General features: G+C 42.7%; 2 protein-coding genes across 2 annotated transcripts in view; both read right to left on the bottom strand.

The window, feature by feature from the left end:
• Window positions 1–11,311, bottom strand: part of LOC307254905 (SPRY domain-containing SOCS box protein 4-like) — a 77,477-nt gene that overhangs the window by 43,002 nt on the left and 23,164 nt on the right. The window lies entirely within an intron of this gene.
• Window positions 5,241–5,987, bottom strand: LOC307255374 (putative nuclease HARBI1; the record flags this gene model as incomplete). Its single annotated transcript, XM_080034056.1, has 1 exon — window positions 5,241–5,987. The coding sequence occupies one exon, from the start codon at window positions 5,985–5,987 to the stop codon at window positions 5,241–5,243; it is 747 nt and encodes a 248-aa protein (XP_079890182.1).

The raw sequence follows: 11,311 nt of genomic DNA, 5'->3' as shown, positions 1-11,311 counted from the left end.
ATTGGCCTCATTCCGCCGGCAAAGAGGAAATGTGCAGATCTGCACAAACACACACTGGCGGGTATGGATCACCTGAGGCAGACATATGGGTCAAACATTGACTTTGCCTACAAATGCACACGCACACACACACACACACACACACACACACACACACACACACACACACACACACACACACACACACACACACACACACACAAACACGACCTTGTCAGTCTTCTAACTGACTCGCAGCTACACTAGACATCAGCCGATATAGGTCAATGGTTTTGAATGTGAGCCTTCACTGTATGCTTAACATAATACACACAGTCAGTGACATAGGGAGGAGAGATTAGAAATCTGGCCAAGAATTTGGGGCTCCGTTTCCACGAAAGGTCACATTGAGAGGCCAAATTCAGGCTTAAAGCTTTGGGGGGAAATATCCGATGACTTTCCCTGTAAAATTAGGATATACTGAAAAATGTGAAACCTTATTTGTATTTCCAAGTTGTTTAGGTATACATGGGTTTAATTGCTGTACTCCTATCACTTCTATTCCATAATCCTGTTTGCTGCAGAAATCCTTCAATTATCCCACAAAGGCCAATTAAGTGTTGAGATATCACCAAGGGACACCAACCTGCCATCCAGAACTGATAGTACAGGACAAGCTTAGAAGGCACTGTGCCCATAGACAGATGAGGGCTTGGCTCATTATTCTACTGCTGTCCATTTACAGTTTAATTCACATTTAAAAATGTAAACCCACGAACTCAGCCCCCCTAATTCTGCTGGATTAGAGGCTTTTCCGGGTTTTAGTTTTGGGAGGGCTTCAAAACCAGTGATCACCAAAACTGAATGTGGTGTCCATTAAAAATTGTAAATGTATGTAATGTAAATGAAGGGAACATGTCCACTAATTATGCAAAAAACATCTAATTGTTCTGCATCTGAGTAGGTGTTCATATTATTACTATGTAGGCATGACGTCGTCAGTACGCTAAAACACATTTCTATACAGTGTTAAGTTATTGTGCTGCCTAATAAAAGGGATGCGGACCCACTTCTATCATCCTGAGTAAGAAAGCAAAAGATACAGTTTGACTTCAAACAGAGACATGAGCCTGCGGTTCATCCCCCATCTTCTCTGCTGGACCCTGCTGTAAATTGCCGCCCTGATTTTCTGCCTCAGGGCACTTTCACACTTAAGGGACCCCATGGGGTCTGGGGAGAGTGAATGTGAATGTGAGTGTGAATGTGTGTGTGTGTGTGTGCGCGTGTGTGTGTGTGTGTGTGTGTGTGTGTGTGTGTGTGTGTGTGTGTGTGTGTGTGTGTGTGTGTGTGTGTGTGTGTGTGTGTGTGTGTGAATGTGTGTGTGTGTGTGTGTGTGTGTGTGTGTGTGTGTGTGTGTGTGTGACAGAGAGAGAGAGAGCAAGAGAGTTAGGGGCACTTTACACGGTGAAAACTCACGTTTTCCCGTTTTTGGTTTAAAAAAAAAAACCCCGTTCAGACACAATTTATCTGACATCTTCACCCGTGCACATGTTTTCAGAGGAAACGGGACGAAATCGATGTAGTAAGCATGCCAGGCCAGCAGTTGGCGGTACAAGGTAGTAGTAGATAGCATTTCCGGTGCATCCGGTGTCGGCTGTAAGAATTGAATAAAAAGGCGCGCCTGCCCGAGAACGCTTCTTTTTCTCAGCTCTGTGAAAAAAACAATAACAAACATGGCGAACAGTTTTGTTTGGACCGACGACGAGGTGGAGCTGCTTTTAAGAGTAACCCTGGACTACAAGACGACGAAATGGCAAGAGAACACTGACTGGGAATCGTGCCAGTCTAAGTATGTGGACATTTTGGCGTCCTTTTTGGAGCAGTATCCGCCGGGCGAAGTGGCTGGAGAGAAAGACTTCCCCCACGACAAAGGGACTATTTCAAAAGTCCAGCTAACCTCTAAGCTTAAGGCCATCCGTGGCAAATATAGGAAGGCAGTTGACTCTGGTCGACGGAGTGGAAATGGACGTGTCGTTCTACTTTTTTTCGAGCTGTGCGAGGAGTTGTGGGGTGGTTCGCCTGCAACACGCCGCTTAGCGTCCGGCATTGAATCGTCTGACCTTCAGGTCAGCTCGGACAGCACATCGGCTTCCAGCACTCGGTGTTCATCACCCACTTCAGATTCTCCTTCTCCATCGACCTCAAACGCCGAGGCTGTTGACTGCATTTTGCCACAGGAAGAAGTGAGGACGCGAAGACATTTGCTCCAAGTAAGTTTGTTCATTACTGTTTAGCATCACGTATTTTAGGTATTTTTTAATACTGTATGCTAACGCTGGTGCTTTCATGCATGTCTTATACAACTCCCCGTACAAGCTATAAACCTTAAAGTTTATAGTTTATTTTGTTATCATTAGTTTACACATGTGGTTAAAGTTGTTGCTCGCAATACATGGAACTGTGGTGCAGTATTTAATGAAAATGTTTTGTGCTTCTTTCCAGGCAAAGCTCAACAGCCACAGAGGGGACAGGCTCAAGAGGAGAGTCCACACCGATCCAGCTGTGCTGGAGGACCTCCAAATAAAGAGGCAGATGTTGGACCTTTGTAGGGAGTCTGAGAGGAACAACACGGAGAGGTTCAACAGACTAGCGGACACTGCTGCCGCCATGACTAGCAATGCTGCCGCCTTGACTAGCACCATCAAGGACGGCTTTGCGTTACTGAGGCAACTTATCACCCAGCCACAACCCCCTGCTGCATTTCCTCATGGCGCTGGACACACTGGACAAACACCTCAGTACCACCCACCTGGCTCGTACACGCCTGCACCGTACACGCCAGCACCGTACACACCAGCACCGTACACACCGGCACCCACTCGCACTAATCCCACCACACCAACGCAATATTCGTACAGACGGACACTATTGCAAGACTATGACAATCCTGACCAGTCAATTTAAACTCCATTGGCTGGTGCACTGACACTTTTTTAATCTTGAAACAACCTGTGTTTACTGTGATGGCATTGTGATACATTGTTGTAAAGTAAAAGTAACTATTTTTCACAGTTATATACATATATTACAGCTGGATAAACACGTCTGTTGACATTTCACATTTATTTAGTTTTATATTTAGGTTTCTGCTATTCTTGTGTTCCTCTTATACAGTTAACACTTATTACACTTTATTCTTATTATTATTGTTGTTGCTCTTTTATTTTTTAAGTCAGCTTCACACTTGTGTTTCTTGATACTTACACACTTTCTTTATTGCACTGTTGGAGGAGCCCAGGACTAAAGAATTCCATTGCCAGCAGCTAAGCTGTAATTGTTGTGCATATGACAATATGACAAACAATCTTGAATATTAAGAGACTGATGCTGCAGATGCTTCTTTGTAAAAAGTTATCCTTTCATTAAAAAATTTGGAACAAGTTGGTACATTTTATTTCACTCTCCACACAGTTGTATCTTAACCACTGATATATATATATATATATATATATATATATATATATATATATATATATATATATATATATATATATATATATATATATATATATATATATATATATATATATATATATATATATATATATATATATATATATATATATATATATATATATATATATATATATATATATATATATATATATATATATATATATATATATATATATATATATATATATATATATATATATATATATATATATATATATATATATATATATATATATATATATATATATATATATATATATATATATATATATATATATATATATATATATATATATATATATATATATATATATATATATATATACATATACCAGGTGTTTAATAAAAGAAAACTGCAGAGCATTAATTACATCTGCAACAATAACCTGAAAAATAATCAACTGCTTTCATAAACCACCTCATGTTTACTGTCCTGGAATAGCAGCACATGGGGATATTTAACTTTAAACTGTTTTGCACTGAGCTGGGTCAGTAAATGCTCCACACACACTACGGTTTCAAAACCGGATTGGGTAGATTGGAATCAGCTCAAGTAGTCTGGGATGCTGGACAGTGTGTGAATGACCACTCTCGTTTGCCTTTCTACATTTAAAAAACTGCACTTGAGATCACAGAAACCAGCTGGTACTAACATCAACATCTCAATGGATAAAAATGTGTCCTAACTGTTCGGGCTGGGCAGAAGTATGTGCCAACTGTCCTGTGGATGTCTCTCCTTTCTCTCAAAGTGCAGCTCAAGTACAAGCCATTCACACAGTAAAGAGGCCAATCGAAGGTTCTGGAGTGATCAGGAAATTGTACTTTTATTGCGAATGGGAACAGGGAATTCAACTAAGCACAAATACAAAATAGATTCATTATGTCTCAAATATTTACATCTCAGATTAAGAAAAAAATGCATGGAACAAGCATCAATCCAGTGGAAGCCCAAGCAGATACGGTGATTCTACGCACGCGTAAAAGGAACACCAACATGATTTTACGCATGCATAAAAGTTACAACAAAATAACCAAGAATCCTAGCCTATTGCTATGGATCCATATTGACAGGCAAAAGGCACTAGTCAATATGATTTTACAAGTATAGAGTAGAAAAACTTAAATGTTACCTGAGTGAAAATAAGTAATCAGGGAAAATGTAAAAAATTTACAAGTCAATACTCTCACTGATATTACTTTAAGTACTATATATGTCCTATTACATTAGATTACATTTAAAAAATGACTAACTTCAATGGATTTCATGTGCAGGTAGGCCTATGCTGTTGGTTAATATACAATATTGCTTAACCTCATGTTTCATGTGCAAAATGTTTTAAATTAAAGTAACCAGTAACTTACATTATCATAGATTTAGTGGAGTAACAAGGACATTTCTCATTGAAAGTAAAGTACTAGTGTCTTTTAAACAGTACTAGTATAAAAGTGATTATATGCATTGCCCCTCTGGCATCAATATAGCAGTTTTCCCAGGATATGTCTTGCTTTTAAAATGATATTGGGAAGAAAAGACTGATGCTTCAGATGCTCATTTGAAAATCTTTATTTTTTCTCCAAATTAAAACAAATTTGGACGTTTCAGTGTTTTCAGCATTTCAAAAAAATCCACACAAATAACATTCAAATTGTTATAGATGTCATGTGTTCAACAAAATCACAATATTCACCATAACTTTAGAAAAAAGAAACACAATTATGTTGCTGTTTTTGCAGACTCATAACTCTTAAGGGTCCAGGAACTTGGTGAGGATTCTTCTGACTCTCTTTCCACCTCCCTCGTTACAGCCCGTCAGAGAGTTGTTGCTCTGTGCTGGGGGCTGGTAATCTTGATCACACTGTATTGCTCCCAACACTCTGTGTTCATCCACAGCCTCCTTATTGACCTCACAAAAATTGTGAAGAACAAAACAGGCACCTATTACATGTGGCAAGTCATCAAGGTTTATGTCCATAGGCCGCCTCAGGCATGCAAACCTAGCCTTCAGGCGACCAAACGCACACTCAATCACCATGCGTGCTCTACACAGACAAAGTCCAAAATACTGTTCTTGAGGAGTAGATCCACCACTAGCATATTCCTTCATCAGGTAAGGCATTAGCGGGTAGGCAGGGTCTCCGAGTAGAAAAATGGGTATGGCCTCCTCGTCATCAACAATCTGCTTTTCTAGTGCAGGGATCTTTCCAGTCTTGAAATAGGTATTCACATTTGAATTGGCAAAGACGCGTGCATCATGAACACTCCCAGCCCAACTCACAACGACATCCATAAACCTGTACTGGTAGTCGCACACAGCTTGGACATTCAGGGAAAATTTCCCCTTCCTGTTTATGTAGTTCATAGATTCATGAGATGGCTGCTTTATTTCGATGTGTGTTCCATCAACGGCTCCTAAACACTGAGGCATACCATGAGCACGTTCAAATCCGGACACTAGCACCTCGGCCTCGGGCTCAGTAAAAGGCAGCTTCATGTATTTTGGACCAAGGTGGACGTAGATAGCTGCACAAGTTCGCCTTACAATAAGAGACACTGTCGGTCGCGCCAAGCCGAACGCATTAGCAGTTTTGCGTAGTCTTCCTTCGTCGCTTAAATAATACAATGTGCACGCCACCTTTTTAAGGACTCCAACTGGTGTTCTCATGTTCGTAGTTTCCCCTTCGATATAAGGACGAAGTTCTTCGCTCAGAGTAACGAGGCTGGCCTTGGACATTCGAAAGTTTTCCATCCATTCACTGTCGTCAACAATGCCATCCACAAAGTTATCCCACCACTGGCTTGTTCTCCCAGGTCTTGTCCAAAAGCGCCTTCTCGTTGCCCTCCTCCGACGTATAGGTGGATTGAGAACTGCGCGAATGTTATCAATCCGTGTCCGCTGCTTACAGCATTGGTGCAGATATTCCATATTTGCTTGTAGGAGCGATTGTTGGCACGATAACAAATGAATCAGCAACAGCAGAACGTCCATGAGCACAATGACTACAGCTCGGTGATCCGCCATTGTTGTTGTTGTTTTCCAACTGGCGCACATGGACCTACAAAGACGGCGCATGCCTATTTATCTCCAAACGCAATGCGCATGTGTGAGGGTGGAGCCGTGACGTCAGCGTTATCAGGAGAAATGATTTCGGTGTTTACAGGAAACCAAAACCGTTAAGTTTTCCAAAAAATCCTCCCTCGGAGGTGATCTCAAAAATCTGCGGTTCATGCCTGCGTTTGCGTTTGCGTTTGCTGTTTTCCTGTAAATGATATAGTGCAACCGCAGAAATTTTTCTGCGTATGCACCGTTTTGCGTGTCCGTGTAAAGTGCCCCTTAATCTGCAGGACAAAAGGGGCCCTGTCCTTACTCAGAATCAGGGCCAAGGGCCTCACAGCTTACTGACAATAGAAACTGGAAGTGTGTGTGTGTGCGCGTGTGTGTGTGTGTGTGTGTGTGTGTGTGTGTGTGTGTGGGGGGGGGGGGGGGGGGGCTGGGGGGGTGTGTGTGTGAGTGCTGCCTCCTGCCAACACACGTGTCAAACACAAAGCCATCCAACTGTCCACATTGCCCAGGGGAGAATGGAGAGGGAGGGACCGATGGATGGATGGAAGGATGGATGGATGGATGGATGGATGGATGGATGGATGGATGGATGGATGGATGGATGGATGGATGGATGGATGGATGGATGGATGGATGGATGGATGGATGGATGGATGGATGGATAGGGTGATAGTAGGAATAAAAAAGAAGAAAGGGAGTAGTTGGAACGGGGGTCTGAAACGTGCCGCCTCGGGGTGAAGGGTGAGGACAGTTAGAGGGAGAGAAAGAAACAGTACATGGTTGAATTATTGTGTACAGATGGCGGAGAGAAAGAGCGACAGACAGGGGCACGGCCAGTTTGGACCAGGAGGTTCAATAGTGAAAGAGGGACAATGAAGGACACAGTGGCTCAAACCATCAGCTGTTGTTCTCACACGTGCAACCAAATAAAACTCAGACATTTATCACTCTCTACTTGTCAGTGTGACAGCTCCTGGAACCTGGCTTCCAGGAGCTAATTGTTAATTGCAGGCACCCCTGCTGGCTGATCTCGTCAGCTATATAAGCTGGAGTTATCAGCCACATGGCTCTCTCCCTGGCCTGCTGGTTGGTTTGGTTTGGTTTGGTTTGCTTAGCTTTGCTTTACACATACACTACATTCTTCACCCACACAGACACCGCACCCATTACTGATTACTGATATTCATGCACCATTTAGTAGGTTACTTTATACTTTGTTTAAATAAAGTATTATTTGGTTAAACTAATTATCTTGTGTGGTTTCCTCCTTGTCCTTCCCTGGAGCCGGGGTGTGACATGGGGGCTCGTCAATAAGTGGTTGGATTAAGTAGTTGAACAGTTTGGAGGAATATCACATAGGACAGGTTAGTAGTTGGTTTGGGAGCAGGTTCTTTTCATAGTGGGTAGTCGGCTGAGGCTAGGCTAACAGAGTTGATTGTCTGGTGAGCACATGTCTGGATTTGAACTTTCCCTGTTAGGCTTCAGTTGCGTTGCCCCTTTGGGTTGCGTGAATTTTTTTTCTTTTGTTGTTTTTCCCTTTTGGTAGTGCTGTGGGGCGTGGTTAGTGTCAATTGTTCAATGTCAATTGTCTCGGGGGCACATCCGAAGGATCTTGGGGGTTGTCTGCTTGCAGGTCGCCTTTCAAACCGGCTGGTTTACAGTGCATAAATACCCACCGCAAGCTGCATGAACACTAGGGTCAAGATTATTCAGGTTTGGATAAGCAGTTAGGGGGGAAGTTCTAATTCTATTTGCATCCCAGTGATCAAAGCTGTTTTGGCATGGCTTCTTTAGTAGAAGCGTTTATTCAGTCTCCTTCTGAAACCTTGCTGGACAGCTGTACAAAGGACCAACTGTTGAAAATTGCTGATCATTTCAAAGTTGAAATTGCAGCTACACGTCTGAAGGACACAATCAAACGTATCCTGAAGGCGACTTTGATGGAAGAAGGGGTTTTGGATTCTGATGAAGGTAAGGGTTTACCAAGTATGGTGGTTTCACCAGGGGGGAGTCTCACCTTTGATCAACAAAAGGAACTGATGTTAATACAAATGGAACATGACAAAATAAAGATAGATAAAGAATTGGCCCTTGAACGGGTAAAAATAGATAAAGAATTGGCCCTTGAACGTGCAAAAATAGATAAAGAATTGGCCCTTGACCGTACAAAAATGGATAAAGAGTTGGCGCTTGAAGCAATGAAACAAAAAACAGAGCAGGCAAAACTGGACATTGAACAATACAAACTAGATCTAGTTAGAGAAGGTAAGATGGCAGGAACTGATATAACTAGGTCTGCTGGTTCATCTAGGGTAGATTGTACTAAGAATCTCAGATTGCTGCCTAAATTTGATGAGGAAGACCCAGATACGTTCTTTTCCTTGTTTGAGCGTCTCGCTGATTCACAGGAGTGGCCTGATAGTGAACGTACGTTGTTACTACAATGCGTGTTTAGAGGTAAAGCCCAAAAGGCATATGCAGCTTTAACAGCAGAACAGTGCAAAGAGTATAAAATGGTTAAAGAAGCCGTGTTGAAAGCTTATGAATTAGTTCCTGAAGCTTACAGGCAGCTCTTCAGAAATTGGAAAAAAGGGGAAAAGCAAACGCATGTGGATTTTGAAAGGGAGCTGGATATACATTTTGATCGGTGGTGTTCTGCGTCCAGTGTTGGGTCATTTGAAGAGCTGCGTAACCTTGTTGTGCTGGAACAATTTAAGCAGTCGTTGCCTAACCACATATCTACTTATATCAATGAGAGAAAAGTTAAAACTCCAAAAGAAGCCGCTGTACTTGCGGACGAATATGGTTTAACACACAAACGTGTCTTTGGGGAGCAAGGTCCACAACGGTTTGGATTCAAAGACAGCGGGGAGAAAGGTGAATCGGATTTCAGTTGGGGTTCTTCAAAGGGAGAGCTAGGCAGAGCTGGGAACAATGATCCTAATTCAACTTGTAATTATTGTCAGCGACAAGGGCACTGGAAAAAGGAGTGCCCCTTGCTAAAATCAAAAAAGGGTTGTAGTACAGGGCCTGTCCAATCTGTGGGGTTAGCTGTTCCGCTTAGTAGCTCAGAGCTAAGTACTGACAAAATTGTCCCTCCTTTTCAGATGCGACCCAGAGTGTTGAGTGCAGCTGATATTGCTTTAAGGTATGCTCCATTTATATCAGAGGGTTTTGCATCCTTAACTGACCATAGTAAGAAGGTGCCTGTCAAAGTTTTTAGAGATTCTGGGGCTCTACAAAGCTTTATTAGGGAGTCAGCCTTACGTTTTTCACCAGCCTCTGACACAGGAAGGTGTGTTCGAATCAGAGGAATGGATTTAAACACCATTGTTGTGCCTGTCCATACAGTGCATTTGTCTTGTGGCATGATACAGGGGGATGTAGAGGTGGGTGTGCGTCCAGATTTGTCAATGAAAGGGGTTGATATTATTCTGGGCAATGATTTGGCAGGAGCATGTATGTGGCCTGATGCGTCCACCTCTGATGGGTTGTGTGTAGTGTCTCCTGCTAAAGCGAGGTCTAAGGTCCCTGAGCAGTCGGTGGGTGCAGTGTCCCGTTCTCTCAGTGTGCTGCCAAGAGTTGACGTACAGATATCTGATCTTGGGTCTGTTTCTCATGCAGAATTTGTGAGGGACCAGAAAGAGGATCTCTCGCTAAAAGAGCTGTTTGAGCAGGCCGGGCACTCTATTAATGGGGGAAACAACTCGAGAGGTTATTTTCTCCATCAGGGCCTGCTGATGAGGAGGTGGGTCCTTCATGGCAGAAATTTGGCTGGGGGATCAGTGGGGAAGATTGTGCTTCCTGTGAAATATAGACAGCCGGTAATCACAGTGGCGCATGTAGCTGGTCAAGGGGGATTGAGGGGAACATATGGGCGGGTCCTTCAGGACTTTTTCTGGCCTGGTATGAAACGGGATATTCAACAGATCAGAGGCCAGAATAATGTAGCTGCTGATGCTCTTTCCCGGGCGCCATCGCCTTAGCTATACCCTCCCGCTTAACATTCGTCCCCGTGCTGTAGGGTCTTAGTTGCTGGGTCTCGGGGATGCCGGAAGATAAAATGTTAAGGAAAAGGGAGATATCTGGTCAACGTGTCAGTTGTTTGTCATGTTTGTATGTTCCCCGTAACTAACTGTGTTTGTTTTGCAGGTTAAGTGTTGAACCCTGTTTCTATGGAGGGGGGTGTGACAGCTCCTGGAACCTGGCTTCCAGGAGCTAATTGTTAATTGCAGGCACCCCTGCTGGCTGATCTCGTCAGCTATATAAGCTGGAGTTATCAGCCACATGGCTCTCTCCCTGGCCTGCTGGTTGGTTTGGTTTGGTTTGGTTTGCTTAGCTTTGCTTTACACATACACTACATTCTTCACCCACACAGACACCGCACCCATTACTGATTACTGATATTCATGCACCATTTAGTAGGTTACTTTATACTTTGTTTAAATAAAGTATTATTTGGTTAAACTAATTATCTTGTGTGGTTTCCTCCTTGTCCTTCCCTGGAGCCGGGGTGTGACATCAGGAACTGGTAATGATTTACCCAGACTTAAAAAGGTTTTTACTAAGAATGTGAAAGGACCTTTTTGATTTTCTTTGCGAAATATGCTTATTCACGTTCATACCGAGTCTTCAATGAAAGACGATCGACATAATTTGGGAGTTTCAAACAGGTAATGTACTGGACTATTTCTTGGCTGGGCGCAGTGATTTCTTAGAATCTTTTCATCACTTTAAGATTTTAAGGCACATCC

Source organism: Ammodytes marinus (assembly GCF_949987685.1).
Source record: "Ammodytes marinus genome assembly, chromosome: 9".
Classification (NCBI taxonomy): domain Eukaryota; kingdom Metazoa; phylum Chordata; class Actinopteri; order Uranoscopiformes; family Ammodytidae; genus Ammodytes; species Ammodytes marinus.
Note: the sequence above shows the minus strand (reverse complement) of the source record. Positions and strands in the feature narration are given on the sequence as shown.